This window comes from Schistocerca piceifrons, chromosome 1, assembly GCF_021461385.2.
Source record: "Schistocerca piceifrons isolate TAMUIC-IGC-003096 chromosome 1, iqSchPice1.1, whole genome shotgun sequence".
Taxonomy (NCBI): Eukaryota; Metazoa; Arthropoda; class Insecta; order Orthoptera; family Acrididae; genus Schistocerca; species Schistocerca piceifrons.
In genome coordinates, this window is record NC_060138.1 from 1,147,230,895 (window position 1) to 1,147,256,088 (window position 25,194).

Below are 25,194 nucleotides of genomic sequence, written 5' to 3' on the forward strand. Positions count from 1 at the left end.
GTAGTCTGGTCATAAATGTGCCAAATAAGCAATACTTTTAGAGTAATGGTAGTAACTGAGTCATAGATTTCATGTTTATTCCAAACAAAATGGAATAGCCATTTTTGTGATCAAATATCATTCCAGTCATCACATTTCACCACATTACTTAATAAATATGGCACAAATAAGTAGTAGGCAATGCTTAAAGAGTAGATGTGATTGTACAGTAACAAGCTGCTTAATTTGAAAACACAGCTATTTAATTTTTAAAGCATGTTATATTTTATTAGTCAGTATTTCTCCCAGACTCTAGTTTGAATATATTTCATATATGGTAACTGACCACCAAGTATCAATGTAGTATCAATTATTATACTGCTGAACACCAGGCACACTTACTCTTTACTAAATCAGTGAGAAGTTTCTCTTCTTATCCAATGTCATTACCCAATTTTGTCTTTAAGATCCTTACGTTGATACTGATTAGTACAGAAATTTGATTTGATTCATTTGCTGTGTTATAACGCACATTGCCTTTTCACAAGGTTCCATTGCATGGCTGTATATAAAATCCCCTCTGCTTATTTTTTCCTCTGCTCTCTTTCTCAACTTTTTTCTGTTTATTGTTACATTTGACTTACTTTCACTGTAAATGTTCAGTGTATTTATCATCATGATTGTTTTAATGCACATAATATCAATACTGATTTTTGTTCACTGCCATAACTGCAGGTAGTTGCAATGTACATTTTAAGTGTAATTATGATGACTGTATATTTTCAACTTCTGTTTATAGCACAGTTTGTAAACCTTCATAGCTTGCACTTGTGTGTTCTTTTTGCAACTTTCACCATTTTATTTGAATCTTGCTCATAGAACTTTGTATGAAAAAACAGTTGTTTTCATTTAATTACTTTGTGTTGAATGTGATAACATTTTGTGTTATAGTATGTAAAATGTTGCTGTTGATATAATTACCAAACATATACCTCATACAGATTGTGTATCTATGAATATATCTCTGGCATGAGACTGCTGTAACTGTCCAGTGTGAAATAACTACATGAAAAAGTTTGTATATACTACATTAGGAAGTTTCTTCAGCATGATATCATTGTCACTGTTTATACATTTCCCTTTAATATAAGGTAGCAAAGACAATTTCAGATAAATAAATTTTTGACAGGGAATTAAATACACATACTTCCACAGAGCCACAAAGACACTAAAAATTTTGAATGTTGATAAGTTCTCACTTGTTTAAATGAGGCGCATTAAAACCAGGAAGATGTTTATAAACTTGCTGAATAAAACCATCTTTCTCATGAAAATTTAAAGTTAATAGTAATGAAATACATTTCACGTACCCTAAGCCACTAAAAAAGAGAAGATCTGTTCACAGAAACAATTCTTTAGCCACATCAAAGAAACACATTAAATAGTCATATATTACAAATTCCCATAAAATATATGGCTAAGGCAGAGTTCTAATTATAATCATCAAATACTCATATTTTTATTCATTAATTATTGGAAGAACAAAGGCTCAAATTAACAGTACATATCACATAAGGATGAGGAAGAGGAGGGGAGGGGAGATGGGTGAGGAATAGTGGATGCGGGATAGTATATCACTTCTCAGTATATAGCTGTTTAATTTAGACTCGAGTACTTACAGAACTGAATGTAATTCAAATTAGATCATCAGAGTAATAGAATCAGGTCAGAGAAAAACTAATGACAATAACCAGACACATGTCCCACACATAGCTGTTTATAAAAAGAAACATTTTCGTTGTATCCAAATAGAGCAAGTGTGTGTTGCATGGAATGCCTAAAAACATTCACTTTCTGATACATATTTAACTATTAGTGTGTGTGTGTGTGTAAGTAATAAATTCCTTTAGTATCAGTCTGCTTGTTGCATCACACTAATTATGGGCACAATGAAAAGACAGGAGTGCTAACTTCCATTATTTGAATTTACTTTTGGCTTTTTGGTTTCGATTCTGCTGTTACCAGTAGTATTTTTGCACGTAGTGATGTCAGTACTTTTACCTTCTGTAACTAAGGACCCCAAGGCAGAATGCGTGTTTTTTTATTTTAATTCATTATTGCAGTATGCATACATTTCCTGTGCACATTTGGTATACTGAATTTTTGAAAGATTTCTTTATTTGCACCCATTACATAAATTTTCATTAATCAGCTGCAAGTAAAATGAAAAAAATTGTTGAGAACTTGAAAAAAAACACGACTCAGTTAATCTGTTGATTCTTGGAGACAAATTACTTTTCTCATTACCCCGCAATCATCACCCAGTTTCAGAGCTTTATCATCCACATCAGAATTGTACTCTTTTGGATGTGTTCTGAAATTATCCAGCAAAAGCCACAAGAAGGTTTCTTAAAAGTTCAAGCTGTGAACTTATCACACTGAATAGTACATGGCCTTCAATACAAACAAATGAAGAAGAATACCTCCCTAATAATATTTACAATGAGTTACATGCCTTTTTACAAGCTATCACTTAAATGCCTTCAGTCAATATTTATTCTCATCAGAAAGTTTAGTAGAAACTCTTCATCTTCATCAACAACAGGTTTATAGCAACAAGAGTTTCAAGAGACTATTCACTATTGCGATGTAAAATAACTTCCTCATAAGGATTTATGAAACTGCATTCTTACGTACTTCTTCAGTTCTGAGGGTTCATTTACAAGGGCTGTTGAGAATGCAACCGAGCTTATTTTTTATGTTTGAAGTCAACATTGGTATCAGGGTGCACATGCTCTGTACCGGTATGTTTGCAGCCACATGTAGTGTCCATGCTGGATTTTTTTTTTTTCATGGCTGTGGAAACAACCAGTCACTGTCTAGCCGTTGACAAGTGAATACATGTAAGTGGCAGTCATGCGATTTTGTTTGATGGTAAAAGGGGAACAACATTGGAAATGAAGTCCCATGCTTCTTGACAGAGCGTAGGGGAATGATGTGGGAGACCCGCACCGCCATACTAGGCAAGGTCCTAATGGAGGTGATTTGCCGTTGTCTTACTCAGACCATAATGGGGATGAATGAATGATGATGATGAAGACACAACAACACCCAGTCATCTCAGGGCAGGTGCAAATCCCCGACCTCACCAAGAATAGAACCCGGGACACTGTGCTCTCCCGAGCAAGAACACTATTTTGAGACCACGAGCTGCAGACGGAACAACATTATTGCATCAAATTTTGTTTTAAGCTTGGTGATTCTCTAGTCAAAACAATCTGCAAGATTTGACAATGTTTGGAGACAAGACCGTATCTGAAAGAGATTTAAGGAACCTGTTGATGCAGGATAGACGAATCATGATCAGAGAACTTACAGATAATGTTAAAATTAGTATTGGATACATTCATTCCATTGTAATGGAAAATTTGGACCTCAGGAGGATCTTAGCAAAATTTGTGCAAAGTTGCTAACAACTGAGCGGAAGAGACTTCATTCAGAGATTGCACAGCACTTGCTGGATACTGTGAACCATAATTCCAACTTTCTAAACACAGTGATAACTGTGATGAGTCCTCGGATTATGGGTATGACCCAGAAACAAAGTTCCAGTCATCGCAATGGAAGTGTCCAGCATCCCTGGGACCTGTGTCACCTTTGTGAAGCAGTGATATGCAAATGGCCAGACTTGGGGACAGATGGCAGTTGGCACCTTCACCATAGTAACTCACCTGCTCATCATTCTCAATTAATTCAGAGTTTTTTGCCCAAATACAACATGGTTGTGGTAGTCTCCCTATTCCCCTGACCTAGCACTAGGTGACTTCTGGCTTTTCCATAAACTGAAAAAGGCTCTGGAAGGGACCAGATTTCAGGACAGGGAACACATTATGCAGAATTCAATGGAGCAGCTGTGTACTGTACCAAAAGAGGTGTTCCAGCTATGCTTCCAGCATTGGGATAGGTGTGTAGAAGCTGAAGTTGACTAGAGTCAAACAACTGTATCTTAATAAAGATTGATTTTATAAATAGACAGATACTTTTTGAAGAGCCCTCGTACATATATGGGAAAAGCACAACAGGGGCCTAGAGAGAGAGAGAGAGAGAGAGAGAGAGAGAGAGAGAGAGAGAGAGAGAGAGAGAGCAGGAGCAGGGCAGGACACATCTGAAATAAACACTTGAGTTATAATGAATATTATTAATAAATGTGTGAGATTAGCCTTGTACTGAATCAGAGAAGTAACAGCTGATAACCTTGACTGGTATTCCATCATTATTAATGTCTATTTTTACTAGCCTGCTGTTCTCTTATTTCCCTTTCCCAGTAGCTCTCTGTTTAACCCATTAAAAAATTATGCTCATGAAGGAAGCACTGATCTTTGACACTCGTGTTCTGACAGACCTGTGTGACATTATGGATGAGCTGCTGTCTTTCATTTTTACCTAACTTCATTTGGCAAAAAGCTCAAGTTTCCTGTAATTCTGTAACTATTTACTGCAAATATTCCCATAAAGAAAGAAAATATGAAGCTTTTAAGTACTATCTTGGTTTAGCATATGATGGTACTGCATTTATCAAGTCAGTATCAGCATGTCCATAATCTCCCAAACAATGTTCATACATCCTACCGATTGGATAGTTGACAACAAGAATAGATTTCAGGTTTTATTTCAGCAGTGACCCATGTTACATACAGTACAATATTCCAGTAAGAAATTATAATGTAGTGAAAATGGAAAGTTGAGATATAAAAAGAGAGAGATGTAGGACTTGGGCCAATTAATGTAGCCAAAAAATTCAAATCAGTCAACCACTGTAGTATCTGTATGTCAGTCCTTACAATGAGAGATAAAAGACAGAATAAGGAGAATAACACGAAGACAAAGCACACAACTCTTTCTTATGCCTTTATTTCAATTGTTCTTCCCTATTCACTTGTCTTTTGTTTCAGGAATAGATTTTCAGTATTCGTAAGCACACAGTAAGTTTTCATTGCCTGCATTTGTTACCATTTTAATGAAAAACAGTAGTCAACATACAGCCTCACAGCTCATAAATTTGATAAAAGTCAAGCCATGAACATATATAAGTTGCAGTTATTGTTAATGTTGGTCATCTAATGTATTCACTACATTGCTACACTAATTTTCGGCTATGATCTACATTTGGGTATCTTATTATCTGGCTTTTGGTTGGTTGCACCTGTGGGCTTTGGAATCACACCACACTTCACACTATGCAAAACTAACTACAGTGCACAATAGTAAACTGATTCCCTTTACACTGTGTTCCAGCACTTTGGTAGTTTTTATAAACAATCAGTGTTCTCATATAGTTACAAAATATTAAAGGACAGACTCTGCAAAACCGTTAAGAAGCAGTACATCAGAAAAGGTAAGGCATCACTGCTGCAAAGAACAGTGGCAACTAATAATCACACCTTAAGAACAGCCATAAATATCTGAAGTTGTAGAGTTTTACATTGAAATATGAAAATTCAAAGGTAAGTGTTATAATGATTATTTTACTTAACTCAAATCCTCCATGCTCCGTAGAGCATAATGGTTATAAAAAGAAATACTTTCTTAATTTTCACAATATTTTATTTATTCACTGTGTCCTGTCAGACAAACAATGCTTTTCCATTACTTGACTTTCTCAAGGCAGACAAGTAATGTGTTCCATTTGTATTACGTTAAGCAGGTGATGTTACTGAATTAAAATGAAATTTAAAGAGCATGCAATATGACACTACAACTAATCACAAACATTAATGATGAGACAAATAATATTATATTTTTTAAGCCTGAGTGAAAACAATCTGTGACTAGAAATACTGTACACCCACAGTTAGCATACATAGCTGTGTTACAAGAACTAAGCATCAGAATAACTAGAACTTCCTGGCAGATTAAAACTGTGTGCCCGACCGAGACTCGAACTCGTGACCTTTGCTTTTGGGCTAGTTCTCTACCATCTGAGCTACCGAAGCACGACTCACGCCCGGTCCTCACAGCTTTACTTCTGCCAGTATCTCTTCTCCTACCTTCCAAACTTTACAGAAGCTCTCCTGCGAACCTTGCAGAACTAGCACTCCTGAAAGAAAGGATACTGCAGAGACATGGCTTAGCCACAGCCTGGGGGATGTTTCCAGAATGAGATTTTCACTCTGCAGCGGAGTGTGTGCTGATATGAAACTTCCTGGCTGATTAAAACTGTGTGCCCGACCGAGACTAGAACTCGGGACCTTGGCCTTTCGCGGGCAAATGCTCTACCATCTGAGCCCACGAAAGGCAAAGGTCCCGAGTTCGAGTCTCGGTCGGGCACACAGTTTTAATCTGCCAGGAAGTTTCATATCAGCGCACACTCTGCTGCAGAGTGAAAATCTCATTCTGATTAGAATAACTATTTCACGAAATATTTAGTACTGGTCGAGTGCAATGAGCTGGTATTATCCATGATTTAAAACAGGGCACTAAACATTTGTTAGTTAAACAGCAGAAATGAAAAGTCTATGTTGACAAACAGAAAATGTTCCCATGAACAAGAAACTTCACTGCTGACCACTTTTAAGAACTTCAGAAAAAATATTTTTTATCAAAAATATATCCAGGTACAAATATTCCACTGTAAAATTGCAGTTTAAGGTTTGTTCAACAATATTTATCATTTCAAACAATGGAAAATCAAGAATAATGACAATATTATTAAAAGGATAGATTGCTACTCACCATACAGTGGAGATGCTGACTTGCAGACAGGCACAACAAAAAGACTACTAAACAGGTAGCTTTAGCCAAAAGGCCTTCTTTTGAACTAAAACACACACACACACACACACACACACACACACACACACACAGTCTCTGACCACGGAGGTCAGACTGCAAGCAACAACTGTGCATAATGAGAGAAGCAATCTGGGTGGTGGGGCTAAGGAAGCAGTTAGGGTGGGGAGGGAAAGGGATAGCAAGGTGTGGGTGGGGGATGGCAAAGTCTGCTTGTGGGGAGCATAGAGGGACATTGTGGGGAGAGGATAGGGGGTACACACAGGGGGTGGGGGCAGGGAGTGTAAAAGGGGGTAAGTAAAAAGACAGTGAATGTGTTGGTGAATTTTTTTTCTTTTTTCTTTTCAAGGGCATGTGGTGCTGGAGTGGGAAAATGGGTAAGTATGAGGCTCCGTACTTCTCTCCTTTTCCACTCTCTGCCCCCCCCCCCCCCCCCACACTACTCTGACCAACCTCCTTTCTGGAACTAGCTGCCCTACCCTCTTCCCATCAAGTCCCTGTATGCTCCCACAAGCAGCACTTCACCCTCACCCACCCCCTCCCTGCCCCGCCCCAGCCTCCTCCTTACCCCCATGGCCCAGTGGCCAGAGACAGTTAGTTTCTTTCTCTCTCTCTCTCTCTCTCTCTCTCTCTCTGTATGTTAGTGGGGGGGGGGGGGATGCGCATGTGTGCGTTGTTAATTCAGAAAGCCTTTTGGCCGAAAGCTTACGTGTTTGGCAATCTTGTTGTGCCAGCCTGCAACTTAACATCTCCACTATATGGTGAGTAGCAATCTATCCTTTTCGTAACATTGTCAGTATTTACAATTTGTGACATTTGAACCACCTTGACTTTAGAGAGAGAGAGAAGGACCAATGACTAAAAAATTTTATTAACTGTGATATCACAGGTACTTCACATTCTGACATACAAAAAGCATATGCTTCCTCTATGAAATTAGTGGTCAAAACAGGTAAACTATAAACAGGGCTGTTCGTAAAGCAGCGATACTGATTAGGAAACACTGTTTCCTTTTGGGCACATTTTACCCAGTGAATTTGGATGTATACATCCATTAAGTAAGTTAATATAATGACTTGAATGAAACAGAACAGAACCTTCTTTTTAATAATTCACTACCAACTCTTACTGAATGCCAGCTACATTAGGCAGGTCACACTATCAAATGCACTTATTGAAGTATACAGTAAATGTTTTGGGACACTTGCTGTTCATATTATATATTAATGACCTGTCAGAGAGTATTAATAGTAACTGCAGACTATTCATTGCTGCAGTTATGTATAATGAAGTACTGTTTGAAAGGACTGCACAAATATTCAGTCAGATCTTGATAAAATCTCAAACTGGGGCAGGGATTGGAAACTTGCCTTAAATGTTCAGATATGTAAAATTCTGCATTTCCACAAGAAAGCTATAATCAATATCAATGAGTCATAATTGGGATCAGAAAACTCATACAAGTATGTGGATATAACAATTTGTATGGAAGAGAAATGAAATGGTATAATCACATATGCTCTGCCACAGTTGAAGGTGATGAAGACTGCAGTTTATTAGCAGGGTTTTGGAAAAATTCAATTAGTTTACAACTAAGTTTGCTCATACAACACTCATATGCCCATCCTAGAATGTTGCTGAAGTGTGTGAGGCCCACACCAGAAACAACTACAGGGATACTGAATGAAGAGCATCACGTACTTACAGTCACAAGTTTGTTTGACCCTTGCGAAAACGTTCAGAGATACTAAAAACCCTGTATAGGCGGTGGCTTGAAGATGGATGCTAACTATTCTGCAAAAGCCTAATTACAAAGTTTCAAGAACTTGCATTAAATGAGTAGTCAAGGAATACACAACACGTTGCTCTTGTAGAGACCACAAAAAGAAGCTAATATTACTTACAGTGTGCACAAAAGCACTTCGGCATTCATTCTTCCCATGCTGCAATGGGAAGTGCCCTCTGCCACACACTTCACAATGTCAAATGTCGGAGTATGTCGATAAGAACAAAAGAGGAAGGGACAGATCTGTCTCATTAGTAACAAAGGAAATGGCCTCTGTTGTTCCCCTATCAATGAACTGATCTGTTTTACAGAGTTTAGACAGTTATTAACTGCATCTAGGGACACAATTTCACAGTTTTATCAAATTTAATGTGAGCAATAAAATTATTTGTAAAAACAGTGTACAGGTGATGTAAAAAATGGCAGCTTTCTGAAGTCTGACCACTGGCCTGAGCCATCATCACATTGTTTACTGTGACAGGCAACTGCCACTGCTTTTCTTCCATATTTTCTTGCCGAATTGCTGCAATAGCTGGAAAGCATGAAAGTGACCAGTCTATATGTGCCTCTAGTCTGCAGACATTTCCCATAATTAAATGTTGCCTGCTAAATTATTTTTTTCAGTAGTACTACTGCCTCATAATAACCCTACAATTGTACATTTCAGATAACCAATAATGTGTAAAACAACACAACAGTTCCCTGAAAGCAAGTATAATGAAACCTGAGACAGCCAAATATTTTATTGTCCATAACATAACAAAATCACTGCTAAAACTCCCTTATGCAATGAAAGATCTGGAACACTGCTATATTGATGTTCTGGAGCTAGGGACCTTTTGCCTATTGTCTGATGAAGTTCCTAGAATTTGAATTCTCAGAAAATATGGAGTCAGTGATTCCTCAAAGTGGAAGATGTCATAAGATATTCCAAATTACCCTGTGTGCATAATAATCTTACTACTAGAAGTCAATATAGCTTAACCACAACAATATTTGTATAATAAGCTAAAAATTCTACCTCACATTCTACATACTGGAATAAAACAAGAAATGAAGACTGTAATTTGTTCAAATATTACAAGTGGTTCCATTTTTGTGACTTTTATTTACTCTGCAGCCTAACAAAACTAAAGAAAGTACACATTATCTATAAGTGGCAGGGGGATTTTATCATCAACAGAGCTTTTTAAAATGTTAATTTTGTTGTTTCTGTTACTAGGACGAAATCCAACTTATGGTAAGGAACCACCAAGGTACGGCTATTCTCCACATGCAGTGTGGTCTAATACCACTGATCACACACAGCATGTTCCATATTCAGCTCCTCCTTACTGGACACTACCTGCCAGAAGATCACAAGATAAATTGGACATGGAGAGTTCAGGAAAACAAATCAATCCAATGCAGCAAGATCCAGGCAGCAGACGTTTCAACACTATAGCTACCAGTAGCTGCAGGAATTACGTAGACAGTCAAAGAAGTAATGAACACAAAAACATGATGCCGTATCAGTACAATGTGTGTGCAACGCAACTTTACTCAAATATACACAGAGTGCCAGTGGCAACAACAAATACACATTCTGCATGTGGCATGCCAGCTTCTGTTCCTAAAGTGCCTGAAACAATGCCACAAAATTCTCACCTTGCTCTGTCTAATCAACAACGGCAACAAACAGAAAACACAAGGCAAGCATTCTTCTCTTCTACGCCAACTAAGAGTGGAACAATGTCCATGGACATGAGTACAAATTTCTCACCAATTCCAAAGCAAAGTTTGCAAAATGACAATGGAAACACATTCAAGGCATACAGCAACACACATTTGCAAGTAAACCATGTGAGAGTTGGGTCTCCACGTCTTATATCACCACCTCGAACATCCATGACATCAGAAGAGATCTTTGCTGCAATTCACAAGTCAAAAAAGCGTTTAAATATAAAAACAGATTCAGACAGTTATAGCAGGAGTGCTTCCCCATCTTGCTCCTCTGCAACTAGTCTCTCACCTGGAAGTTCAGAATCCTCTCTCTGTGGACTTCAGGGAAGAGCTGCAAATAGGTACACACCTGAAACAGGGACATTCAACAACAGAAATGAAAATGGTAGAAATCGCCACAGCTGGTCACCAAATGCGAGTGAAGAAGAAGTTCTGCATCAATCGCTGAACTCGAGGTCACCTGTGCAACTTCCTGGGTCTCGACAGAGTTGGGCCTGTGACAGGTTGGCTTCTATCCAGCAAACATCTAGAAATGATTTTAAGAGACTCTTACTGCAGCAAAGCAGCAAATCAAATATTTCTAGCATAACAGGCTACCCTGGGACCAAACTATCTGCTGTGGAACAGCTGAGGTTGTCTCGTCAGAAGATGGTTTCTGCAACAATCAACACTAATGGCTGCTACTCATCCAGAAGTCCTGTGGAGAAGCGTAATGGTGGACCCAAGTTGTTATCTTCCCCTAGGACATTAGCAACATGGAAGTTCTCTTCACCAAGAACAGACGTCCTCTCCTCTACAATACCAGAAGATTGTGCAGAGGACGAGGACACGTCAAATTCACCACAAAATAGTCCCTCAAGGCAACAGCAGTCAAAGTTAGCAAGCACTGCAACAAGCAGTCGTGGGACTACTTTGATGAATCCCTCAGTGCGGAGGCCTTTGAGTGACTCTTTTGGCACAGACAGACTTACTCAACCATCAAATGTGGAAGCCAATAAGACTGGAACTTCGAGGTACCAAACTAGTATACAACAAAAATCAAATCTTCCAGGACAGAGTGTATTGAACACTAATGCAAAAAATTCCACAGCAAGTAACAGGCTTTTATTTTGCAACTCAAAAGTTCCTCCAGTGAGATCACCAGAAATGTTTTCAAAACAAAATATTAAGGAAAATGTAAATTCAAACCAGATAAATAATGTAAGGACTTACACTAATAATCAGATAAAAACAGATAACCATAATCGCATGTTAAATACCGAGTTCAAATCACCACAACTTATTATGCAGCAACAAAGCCTGTTAAATGTCTGCACCCCAAAGAGACAATCCAATGACAAAACAAAAACAAATTATTATAATGGCTCACCAGGCAGGTACATTTTAGGAACTCTTGAATCAAAGAGCCCCTCGCCGACTCTGGAAACTGCCCTGTAAGCATTTTCCAGTGTTATACTGAGTTTTACTGACTACAAAACTATGGTGAATGCACATGAGAATTCTGGTTAGTAGTTAATCGTCCTGTGAAAATGAAATTAGGTATGGGACCACCACATTTATGAACTAAAAGCTGTTGCTCAGATGAACCATGCCTTGTAACATTGCTGCTGTATAAAGTAATGGATAATCAAACCCGGTCTGGAAATGTATGATACTTAGCACTGACCTACATTATATTGCAAACACTGTGTGCTGGTGATTTAATTATGTGATATGAACATCTCTCTTAAGAGTGTAAAGTCATTTATGCAGTCAAATTTACAGAAGAAAAAACTTGCTGGACTGTGCTGAACTTGTAAAACGAGTTCACCATTATGGTAATAATTATATTTGTGTATAAGTAAAACTTAGTCTAGTCCAGAATTTAAAATCAATTCTGCACATTACCATGCACAGTTTTCTTTTAAATTATTTTGTACAATGAGAATATTGTATTTCCTATTTTTAATGTACAGAGAAGCAACAAAATTTACTTGAAACAATTTTTTATATTTAAACTGGACTATGTCAATTTTTAACAATATTGTAATATTGACTGCGCATGGAAAAAAAACTGCAAACACTTTGAAAGTGCACAACAAATACAAAATATAACTTTTATGTTACAACAGAAACAATGTATTTTCGTAGTAAAAGTCTCAAGAACGCAGTGATTTCCAGAAATGTGAAACAAGTTAATATGGCACTGTTGTAGAAATGTGTAGTTTAAACACCGTGCAATAATTACAAATATAAAATCAACTCATCTTCAAGCATACATTAGTCATACAGCATTGATGAACATCAAAAACTTCTATCACATTAATTAATTTGTATTGTATACTAAAAAAACTTCAGTACAGAACAAACAGTGCCTATTATCACTTTTTGTACTATGCAAGAGAAGTAATTTGTGAATTCAGCAAAGAGTATGTAACTTCTAAATTAAGATGAATTTACTGCTTCATCTGTGCTCAGAGAACAGAGTAATATATTATACAAAAATTTTAATATATACATGATACTGTAATGATGATGTAAAGAGAACTGACTAGAAGAATTTAATTTTGAATGGGTCATGGCTTAAATACAAACAAAAGAAATATAACAAAATAGTTATTAATTTGATGCCCTCGATTTCTAAGCTCCCTCTGCAGTGAATTCTACTGTGCTTATAAACTCAATAAACTGAAAAACATGTGCCCCTCAGCATAATGCCTCTTTCTAATGGGGCCTTAGAGGTACTAATGTATGTCAAAATTTTGACAGCAATATCCTTATAAATAGCATAAAATGAGTTCACATCACTTGAGAAGCGGCTTTTGTGTAACATACCTTCAGCTGCTATATGTTTCTAGAACTATAGATACTTGTACATGTGAGCAATACCCTGCTAATGTTATTAGTTGTACAATGAAGTAAGCTCCTGTGGTTATGAGCTACAAGTAAAACATTTTTAAACCCGTAATGCAGAATGAAATATAAATGAATACCAAGAAAGCTACTACACACATTAACAAAATGGTAAGAAAGTGTTGACAAATATATAGGTACATAAACAACATGCTAAATATTGTAACTCATAGTGTGAACTTATATTCTTCAGCATACAGACTCAGCAGCTACATTCTTCTGATGCTGTAATGTGTGTGTGTGTGTGTGTGTGTGTGTGTGTGTGTGTGTGTGTGTAATGACTACAGTTATCGAGTTTCCATGTTCAGCCTCTACAGCTAAGACCGTCTATTATATGGTTTGAGGCTATCTTGATTATCTGGATCCATTCAATCATTTTATTAAATGAGAACTAGCAAAACTAGGAAGGGCATGGAAATTTTTACTTGCCAGCTGAAACAAGAGCAGGGCTGAATGTTGAGTCTCTCCATGCTAGTAACTAGATACAAATATGAGGACAGGCAAACAATAATATACTACTGAACAGTGAGTGACAAACAGCACATGCACAAAAGCATACATGCATGCAAAAAGAGAGAGAGAGAGAGAGAGAGAGAGAGAGAGAGAGAGAGAGAGAGAGAGATTATACTAAAGATAGAAAAAAATGTAAGTTAGAAAGCTAGTGTATTTACATCTCACTCAGCAATATTTTCAAGTGAGGGGGTTGTCTGTCTGAAATTTTTTGTATGATTTCCAAATGGAAAAAAAAAGAAAAATGAATTGATGGAGGAAAGAAGTTATACAAATCATTGAATCATGACTGAAATTAGGGATGGCAAAAGTGCAATCAGAATTTCTCATTATTCAAATCCATCCTACATTGCACAATTTTTTGACTTCACATTCATATGAGTCATGTGATTAGCTGTTGTAGACTGGACCGCTTCTGGCACTAAAGTGAGTACAATTCCATGATTTTGAAATTTTTTATTTCAAAATGGCTCTTCTTATCATTGTTCCAACTTTTTCATTTGTCACGAAATATAAATAAAAGAGTAGCATGGAGAGCTGCATCAAATCAGTCTCAGGACTGAAAACAACAACAACAACAACAACAACAACATAAATAAAAGTATTTTCACACTGTCTAAATTTAATAATTATAGACATGAATACACAAAAATGAAAGTCAAACTTAGCAATATACTGTTGCAATATCTGCATTAAAAAGGTAAAAAAGTTGCAAAATTAATACCACCATGAAGTACTGACTAATGAAATATAAACACCCATAGGTAGTTATAGAGTCCTATAATGATAAAAATCAGACCAACTATTTACGTGCATGTGTTCAGAACTAGGCATCATTTGAGAGGAATTTTGATTAGAATATTATCTCTTTATGTGCAGCATTAGAAAATGGAGACACTAAAATTGCAAACACTTCATCATAGCAACACATCACTGATCAGCTGAGTGAACACATGATAAACTAGGTACCAGTGATACCATAAATTCAGCTTGCAATACAAATTAATTTACAAAATTATTATTTTATATAACTGAATTGTGTGAATATTGCCTTAAAAATATCTGGGAAGAACTGATTCACTAAAAAGAAATCCTTCAAAAAATATATCTACTGCACCACAATTCGTCTATTTGCATCCAACTTTGGTATTTTTTTTCTTTTTGCTCAGATTTTATGGAGCAATGGTCAAATGTTTTCTAGCGATATCTCTTACAGGCACAAGATATTATAAAGCAGTGACAACACAGAAGCTGTTTTATGGGAAGACAAAAGCAGTAAGCTATACATAAAAAACAATTCTTTGTTAGTCCCACACTAGCCAAAGCAGTCTTTCATCAATAACTTGCAGGTCATGACTCTCTGAGCAGCCACCTCCAGCTTCATCTGTGAAAGATCACACTAACTAATGAAGCTAATACAAGTATTGTAATTTCTGGAATCAATTACTGTGTAAGTATTTTGATATTTTACATTTAGTATCACAATGGCCAAGCAAATACAACCACAATACTGTATATATAAAGAGAAGAATATTCTACAACAGATAATCAGTGATTGCAGACTTATAATACACAGGAAAATGTTCTGAGACTTATCAGAATTATTTGCTGTGACTTGGCAACTTACACACCTACACAAGCGTAGCCAGCATCTGACAGGAGGAGGAGGACAATTTCGTCAATTTCTTACAAAATAAAACTTAAAACTATTAAAAAAATTGTGTTCATTAATCACCAAACTTACCAATGCTATCACTTTAATATGGGTACCTCCTATCTACAATGTTTGTAAACAAGGGTTTATAGTTTGTATGAGATCTGGACACAGTATTAAGCTGTCACAAATGGAGAAACAGTTTTGAGAATTCACAACAAATGGCTCTTGGAGCACTTCCTACAATTCAGTACTGGTTTCATGACTTTTTTGAACACCAGTCTAAAAAGCCTATAAAGTAGCAAACCCATTGTGCAATGGGGGTACAAAAAGTCGCTTCTTCGAAAAAAACTGTCAATGATATTCGAGTAATCAGTTAAAATACTGTCTGATAACATGGAATACTGAACTTGCCTGGACACCTCTAAATATACCATCTAAACATGAAAACGGAATAAAAAATTAAGGCATACGTGTAGGTATAAACTTTTTCTGTATTGAGCTTGGGACTGGAATATGAATGCATCATCATTTTTACAGGATGTTAAGGTTGATGTTGATGGAAATCATCATATCAGTCTGTCTAATTACTTCAAAGTAACTACAGTTTCAAATAACAATACATATAATAGAGTCTTCACAGCCATAACAGAGAACATACATCATAACAGCTCTAATATTAAACAACTTCCTGTAATTAGCATTTCACTTTCTTGGGGAATAAAAATTGAAAACTGTTCTTTAAAGCGAGAGGTACAGTGAGTGCACAAGGTGCAGATAATCGTAGAATGAAACTGAAGTTATTTTCCGCCACTGCAATCTACAAAAATATCTCTGTAACTCTCAAAAATTATATTCTAAATTCACAATTTTCACAAAATAATTTTTGGACATCAGAAAGGTTTAAATCTTCTCGACTGTTTTAACACATTAATTCGCTTCTTATCTTCTTCAAATTTTTGTCTCAATTTTGCTAAGTGCTTCATCTTTGACTCTCGGATCTGGAAAGTATAAAAATTTAAGAGTTCCTTTTTCGAACGTTTTTGCTTTTCTTTGCTCATAATTTTCTTTTCTATACTTTCTTTTCTTGCAAATCCTGGTTTCTTTCCCCTGCAAAAAAATTGGTAATATTCATAAATTATGCACAAAACATACATGTCAAGAATACACAAATGATGACTCAGAAAACAAGGCTAGTTTTTAAGACAATAGATAGCCATGGTAATCACTTCATTCTATTCACAACATGCCACATTGTGATGACAAGGTACAAAACCTCTACAAACAATATGGAAAGGATAGATTCCTACTCACCACACAGTGGAGGTGCTAACTCACAGACAGGTACAATGGAAAAGAATGCTACAAATATTTCAGTTTCTGGACAAAGCTTTTCTTCAGAAGTAGAAAAAAAAAAAAAAAATGCACACACAACCACAACTCACATACATGTGGTCTCTGTCTCTGGGCATTAAGGTTTGACTCTGGCTGTGATTACACACAGTTACAGAAGTTGATAAATGACAGCAAATCCCATTACAAGGTGATCATAATGGATTTTAAAGCAAAAGTAGGAAAAAACCCAAAGAATGATTCCTTGGTGGAGACTTTCGGAAATACACCGATGTGCCAAAGAAACTGGTGTAGGACAGAGATGTAAACAGGCAGAATATGGCGTTGTGGTTGGAAAAGCCTATATAAGACAACAGGTGTCTGGCGCAGTTGTTAGATTGGTTACTGCCGCTACAATGGCCGGTTATCAAGTTTTAAGTGAGTTTGAACATGGTGTTATTGCACACGAGCGATGGAACACAGAATCTTTGAGGTAGGGATGAAGTGGGATTTTTCCTTTATGATCATTTCACTAGTGTACTGTAAATACCAGGAATCTGGTAAAACATCAAATATCCGACATCGCTACAGCCGGAAAAAGATCTTACAAGAATGGAACCAACAATGACTGAAGAGAATCGTTTAACGTGACAGAAGTGCAACCACTCTGCAAATTGCTGCAGATTTCAACGCTGTACCATCAAAAAGTGCCAGTGTGCGAACCATTCAACGAAACACCATTGATATGGGCTTTCAAAGCCAAAGGCCCACTCATGTACCCTTGATGACTGCACAACACAAAGCTTTACGCCTCGCTTGGACCCATCAACACCAACATTTGAATGATTATGACTGGAAACATGTTGCCTGGTCAGACAAGTCTCATTTCAAATTGTATTGAGCAGATGGATGTGTATGGGTATGGTGAAAACCTCATGAATCCATGGACCCTGTGTGTCAGCAAGGGACTGTTTGAGCTGGTGGAGGCTCTGTAATAGCGTGGGGCATGTACATTGGAGTGATATGGGACCACTGATACATCTAGATACGACTCTGATGCGTGACACATATGTAAGCTTGTCTGATTACCTACATCCATTGTGCATACCGACAAACTTGGACAATTCCAGCAGGAAAATGCGACACCCCACATGTCCAAAATTGGTGCAGACTGGCTCCAGAAACACTCTTCTGAGTTTAAACACTTCTGCTGGCCACCAAACTCCCCAGACAAGAACATTATTGAGTATATCTGGGATGCCTTGCGACATGCTGTTCAGAAGAGATATCCCACCTCCTCGTATTCTTACAGATTTATGGACAGCCATGCAGGATTCATGGTGTCAGTTTCCTCTAGCACTACTTCAGACATTAATCAAGTCCATGCCACGTCGTGTTGTGACACTTCTCCGTGCTTGTGGGGGTCCTACACGATATTAGGTAGGTGTACCAGTTTCTTTAACTCCTCAGTGTAATACCAGTAATAAGAGCCCACATACAAGCAGTATTTAATAAGAACATGTTTTGTGTTTTACATGTTCTTTTGAAAGAAAACTAATAGAAAATAAGCTAGGAAAATTCCAAATGGAATTAAAAATGAAAGATGTGAAAATCTTAAACTACTTCTGAATTACAAATGATCACAGACCCGTAAGCTACTGATTGAAACCAGAAACAAAGCCAGGAAGAAATTGTCATAAGATAGAAAGTAAAAAAATGCAAATTGTGAGAATTTATTTAAGAAAAAGGCCGATTAAATTAAGTAGACAGCTGAACAGCTTAGAAAAGAGAATTATAGAAACACAGATGAAAGATACTAATAACAGTAAAAGGTATTGTAAGTATGAAGAGAATACAAGAAAATAGTCTCAAATGGAACAAGGGAGCTATTAAACAGAAGGCAAGAATTTAGCACAAATGATAATCGAAACATGATAGACTAATTAAACAAATTCAGAAATACCTTCCTGAGGATACGAAAAGAGAATAAAAATTTTATAAGATAAACTATTTAAAAAAATATGAGTATAAGGACAATACAGAAACTTATATTGGGTAGACATATTTCATCAATGCAAACGGCAGGGCTCAGAGAGGAAATAGTACAAGCATTCTACAATTTCTGTAAATGTTTGTATAGCTCAGGAGGTGTATTTGGAAAGCAGACAATTAACAATGAAAATAAGTGATTCTGGAAGTAGTGTTAGACGAACTGTATAAAATTGTTACAGGTGTGGGGGCAAACACATAAAAACAAAAGTGTTTACAGAATGCGTGTGGAAGAAGAAAATTGGAGCAAATTAATTATTTGATTTAAGAAGAAAGGCACCAGGTTAAACATGGATCTATGAGTCTCCTCGTTGTAATGTATAAAACATCCACTAAAACTGTTACCAACCATACAGGAAGCAAACATGACATTTCTACCAGGCAAAGGAATGAGCTGCTTTTAGAAGTGGGTACAGCAACGTGGACAATTGGTTGTGAAAAAAGTTAACAAATGGAGGAATGAGTATGAATTACCACTTTGTATGCCTGAGCATTACATACAATCTGATTCTCTAAAGATTGAAAATGCCCAAACATGTCTATTACTACAACTAACACAGAAAGAAAAAACTGAACATAAATGAATTGAAGCCATTACATTTGCTGCTACAGAAAAACCTAACTATGCATACAGAAGAAAATAATAACAACTATCTTACTTCCTTGTAACAGTAATCCATCCATCATCATCTTCCTCCATTGCTTGCTTTTCCAACCTAGCATTTTCAGCCACCTTGTGGTCAAATTTTTCCATAAAATCATCTATTTCCTTTTGCATTGCATCGACATCAGGAATTCTCATGTTGTACTCTGAACACCATTCTGAAACAAACAACTTCTGCATTTAAAAAATCCCAAATATCAGATTTTCTTAACAGTTAATCAAAAGAGTAACAAATAAATAATTTCTCTCTCTCACACACACACACACACACGCACACATGCGTGCGCACACACACACACACACACACACACACACACACACACAACACACACACACACACACACACACACACACACACACACACAAAACTACTTTTGAGAGAAATTCTGCACTGCTGATAATTGTCAAATAGTCTAGGGCATATTCTGGCAGGACTAGCACCCATTCAATCTAAGGCTCGTTTTGTCTCCACCAAATACATAAACAATTCTCCATAAAGCTCTTCATGGGGGAAAAAATTAATAATAATAATAAAACCTGACAACATAGTACCAATTAACTGCTTAGTAAATTTAAATCCATCCAAATAATTTGTGCTTTTTGCCCTCAGTTTGCACAAAAATGATGTGGTTTCGAAATCTTGATTATATTGAGTTTACCAAAGAGGACTTTACAACTTTGAAAACTTATACTGATCTATTCATTTAATTTACAGGTACAGTTTTGGTGTCATTTTATAGAATAATACATCAAGTCCTTTTACCTTGCACTTAAACAGGTTCAATGTGACTTCCATTGGTTATTCAGCACATGTACCACCTGAAGTCAATTTCTTGACAAATACACTGCAGCATGTTGGGTGCGACTTGTTAGACTGCAAGATAGATTTTAGCTTCAAGTTCTGGTAGAGAAGCCAGTAATCGTGGGACTGATATAGTATCCTTGATGAATGCCCAAAAGAAAAAAGTCAAGAGGTGTCAGGCCTGGTGAATATGGGGGCCATGCAACTGGTTCACCTCGGCTCATACACTTGACTGTAAACAGACATTTAGGAAATCCTGGACATCGGAGGTAGTGTGGTGCTGCATCATCTTGCATAAACTGTACACTGTGCCCTTTGTCCTCACCATCAAGTTGGAGGATTAAAAAGTTATCCAGCAATCTAAGTACCGTGAAATGGGATATTTCGGACACCGGGGTGAATTCGGACAGTATGGCTTGTTTTCTCTTTTCCACTGCATAGGAACAAAGAGTTACTTATTTTAACATCCGTGCACCATTTATTTTAAGTGCAAGATTGCATTTATTGCTATCCACAACTTTTATTTTGTGTCAATTGTTTCCCTAAAAGAATAACTGACGAACAGTCTCAGTGTTAAAAATCCATGCATTATCGTAAAGTGGAAACTTTCTATTGTTGTGCCGGGCGGGAAGGTATTGTAACCGTAATTGTCGATGCGCTCAGTAGCTAACAGCATTGAGACAATTTCTGTACAAGTTTGTCAAGTTTCTCATGCAAGGTTATAAAATAACGATGGTTTTTGTAAAACTGTGTACTGTGTGGAGTGATTTTGGACAATGCCGAGAACATACAATAGCAGGAGAGGTGCTACAGTATGGTGTAATTATGACCCAGAATTTTTAGATAAAGCTGTTCGTGATATTCAGAGTGGTAAATTATCGTACAGAAAAGCATGTGATTTGTATGGCATACCTAAATCAACCCTACAAAATAAAGTGCAGGAAGCACATCCGAAAAAAATGGGAGGACAGCCAGTGCTAAATAAAGAAGAAGAAGAAATGTTGAAGCAAGGTATCTTGAGGGCTACACATTGGGGATTTCCCTTCCCTAAATTGGATATTAGATATTCAGTTAAAGGCTACCTTGATAAATCTGGCTGCAAAGAGAAGAAATTTCGTAATAATTTGCCAGGAGAAGAATGGGTGCATTTATTCCTCAAATGACACTCAGAAGATCTTTCCGTTCGCTTAAGCGAGAAAATATTAAACGAGCTCATGCAGAAGTGAACAAAGAGACTATTAAGATGTTTTCCTCCAATATCAAGGCAAAGCTGGAAAATCTCCCACCTAGTAACATGATCAATGTGTAAAATGTCATCAAAATCAAATAAAAAGCATGTAGAATTTTTTAAAAAGGCAGTAAATCTCCGAATTCGCCCTCTATATACTTTAACTTCAGACAGAGATTTAAATAACACGTGTCCGAAATCACCCCAATCCATGAGGTGACTTCAGACACTTTATTTAACTGCCTCAGATAAATACACTTTCTGGTTCTGGGATATTTTATTCGTTACACATATACCCTACAATTCCCATAACAATCAATTTAATCTAACAATATATACAAAAGTTACAATCAAAATAATGACAAAACAGTCTGAAATCACCCTGTTTGACAGTACACTAGTCTGTTGGTAGTTTTCTCTTGACAAAAAATAGGTCCATAAACTTTGCTCTTGTACAATGAAGAAAAAACACACATTCGATATTGGCCTACCATGTTCATGCTCCAAGGATTTTTCACAGATTTTCAAATCTTCCAGTTGTGTTTATTGGCTTTAACCTCTTAACTGAAAAGTCGAATCATCACTAAAGACAATCTTTTCAATGAAATCTTCATGTTCACCCCATACACACACAAAAATCCTTACAAGCAATCCTATCAGCATCTTCTAGTTTTTGCACCATTGTGAACTTTGATGGTTTGAGATGCAATGGCAACCAGTCATAGGTGGGGGATGACCTGAGGATTTTTTTATGTCTTATTGAACATCCAGTTTCAATACAACATTTATTCCATTCATAAATAGTAGGCCAACTGGGAGGATCTTTACCATACTCTGTATGAAATTACATTCCACAGCTGTTGCAGGCTTCGACTCTTGAAACCGAAACACACAGCAAGCATGCTCATGCAGCAATCTTTGTTGCAACTGCTGCTAGTGTTTATGGTGGCACAATTCTCTATTAGCGTACCAATTGAGTCAAAATTTTCCTTCAAGATTCCACCAAGGCTAAGTCTGTAAGTCACATGAATAAGTTGCACGAATTTTCAAAATTGTAAAGTCATTTTTATATACCCTGTACGCGTAATCTGTTTATCATTCCTATGACACTTTGACTTCCTCATGGAGCATATACTCATTTTAACTGATGTTTTCCCAGTGATATCTGCTTTTGCATTGCATTCAGTATACAACTTGGTGAGAAGCGATTCAAGGCTTCACCAAGCGACAAAGGAAAGTTTGAATTTAGCACTTGGAAGGATACAGCCACAAAAATGATAGGATGTAACTTTCACTCTTAACAGCTACTGACATCTGCTTATGTAACAAGTATACGCAATTTAGAACATCTACACTACATGGGGGGAATCTGAAAACTTCTTGGCCTTATGATAATTTATATTTTCAAAGAACTTTTGTTTTTCAAAATAATCTCTAATTTCAATACATTTCATCCAGTAGTGTTCCAATGCCATTATCCCCTTCTGTAATGTTCCCTCAGACATGTTGCAAAGTACCTATCTACAGTCACAATGGCTTCTTGACTGGACAAAAAGTGCTGACCAGTGAGGAATTTCTTCAGTTTTGAAAACAGATGGAAGTCCAAGGGACCCAAATCTGGGGAATAAGGTGAATGTTGCAGCACTTCATAGTGCAAATCCCTCATTTTCCTCATTGGCAAGACACTTTTGCAGGCAGGTGCATTGTCCTGATGGACAATGATCTGTTTTTTCTTCTTTAAGCCGGGTCTGTTTTCATGAATGCTTGCATCTAGTTTTGTTGGAAGCTGAGAGTAGTATTCTCCAGTTATGTTTTACATTTTTCAAGACAGTCAATCAACAAATTTCCTTTTGTGCACCAAAACACTGATGCCATGATCTCTGATGGTGGCATCATCCTGGCCTTCTTGGGAGCTGTTTGGATTTGGGTGCGTAGTGGCGAATCCACATTCTATCCACTGTCAAGTATTGACTCAGTGTTGTGTGAATGCGTTTTGTGATCCACAGTGAGCACATGCGGCACCCAAGCTTTCTCATGTTCAATTCTTGGTGCAAGATGGAACCAACATGTTCCTTTCATATCCCTAGAGCATTATCAATTTCATGTGTGTTTATGGACCAATCTTCCAAAATCATATTGTGCACTCTGTCAATGATTTCCGGTATGTTAATGTGTATCATCTTGGATGCTTTCATGGCAACATTTAAAATCGGTCACCCATTTCTTCATGGTGAAAACTAAAGGCGAAAAGCCACCATGCACATTTACAGTCCCCAAATGAATATCAGTTGGTATTAAACATTACATTACTAACAATTTAATCGGTGTATGATACTCGATTTTTCCATTTTCAACACCACATGCATCACAACTGCCCCCCCCCCCCCTTTTTTTTTGTATCTGATCAAGGCGGACGTCGTAAGACACCCTTTTAAGTTCGTTGTTGATTTATTAGCTCAGTTTTTTTATTACAGAGGGCGGCTAACCCTCTGACCGAGCACGCTGAGCTACCGTGCCGGCTTTTTTGTTCTCACATTACAAAAAATCTCATTTTGCTCTATATTGTTCATTGAATTTGTTCGTGGCGGACGTCCGATGACATCCATGCAGGTTGTTCGTTGATCCGTTCACTCAGTTTTTTATTACAGAGGGGAGCTAAACCCTCTGACTGAACACGCTGAGCTACTGTGCCGGCATTCAAACAACTGCCTACAGCAACTGCTTACTCATGAGAAAGGGCTTCACAAAATTAAGCAAATCAATAATGCATTGGTCTACCTCTGGCCCTTATGCTAGCAGTTATTTGGTTTGGCAATGATTGATAAGTGTTGTTGGTGTCCTGCTGAAGGGTATCATGCCAAATTTTGCTCACTTGGTGTATTAAATCATCAAAATCCCAAGCTGATTAGAGGACCCTGCGCATAATGCTCCTAACATTCTCAATTGGGGAGAGATCTGGCGACCTTGCTGGCCAAGATGGGGTTTGGTAAGCATGATGCCTAGCACTAGAAACTCTCACCCCACATGGATGGTAGCAGGATTCCTTTTTGTCATCTGTGGCACCCTTACAGCACAGCACTATATAAATTATATTTTAAGTCCCATTTTGTTGCTCTTCATGGCAAGCCAGCCTGGGCTTACATTTCAACAAGATAATGCCCTTCCGCTAACAGTGAGAGTTTATACTGCTTGCCTTCGTGCTCGCTAAACCCTACCTTCATCAGCAAGGTCACCGGATCTCTCCCCAATTGAGAACATTTGGACTATTATGGACAGGGCCCTCTGACCAGCTCAGGGTTTTGACGATCCAATGCACCAGTTGGACAGAATTTGGCATGACATCCCTCAGGTAGGCATCCAACAAGTCTATCACTCAGTGCTAAGATGAATAACTGCTTGCATGAGGGCCAGAGTAGACCAATACACTACTGTCTTGCTCAATTTGTGAAGCTCTTTCTCTTGAATAAATCATCTAATTTTTCTAAAATTGTAATCATTTGTTTGTCTGTACATGTACATCAGAGCTAGTGATTTCTGCATCATTCAGATAATTCCTTCATGATGTGTCCTCTTTTTCTGAGAACGTATATTCCTATTGTCACTAAATGATGACACCTTCCCATAAACCGCAACACCATCAGCAAATAGCCATAAATTGCTGCTCACCCTATCTGTCAGGTCAATTATTTATATACAGAATAACAGTGGTCCTATCATACTTCTCTGCAGCACTCCTGATGATACCTGACTCTAATAAAGAATTGGTGAAGAGGACCACGTACTGGGT

General features: G+C 37.3%; 2 protein-coding genes across 2 annotated transcripts in view; one reads left to right on the top strand and one right to left on the bottom strand.

Annotated features, from left to right (window-relative positions):
* Nucleotides 1-12,861, top strand: part of LOC124778726 (serine-rich adhesin for platelets) — a 493,495-nt gene extending 480,634 nt beyond the window's left edge. Inside the window, exons 11-13 of the mRNA XM_047253663.1 lie at nucleotides 7,118-7,145; nucleotides 9,675-9,693; nucleotides 9,777-12,861. Of these exons, the coding sequence (XP_047109619.1) occupies nucleotides 7,118-7,145; nucleotides 9,675-9,693; nucleotides 9,777-11,713 (1,984 nt within the window). The 3' untranslated portion in view covers nucleotides 11,714-12,861. The remainder of the gene's footprint in view (nucleotides 1-7,117; nucleotides 7,146-9,674; nucleotides 9,694-9,776) is intronic.
* Nucleotides 12,862-15,876: 3,015 nt separating this feature from the next.
* LOC124801438 (ribosomal RNA-processing protein 7 homolog A) overlaps nucleotides 15,877-25,194 on the bottom strand; it is a 15,875-nt gene continuing 6,557 nt past the window's right edge. Inside the window, exons 5-6 of the mRNA XM_047263074.1 lie at nucleotides 19,373-19,535; nucleotides 15,877-16,442 (exon numbers count right to left, since the gene is read on the bottom strand). Coding sequence (XP_047119030.1) covers nucleotides 16,226-16,442; nucleotides 19,373-19,535 — 380 coding nt within the window. The 3' untranslated portion in view covers nucleotides 15,877-16,225. The remainder of the gene's footprint in view (nucleotides 16,443-19,372; nucleotides 19,536-25,194) is intronic.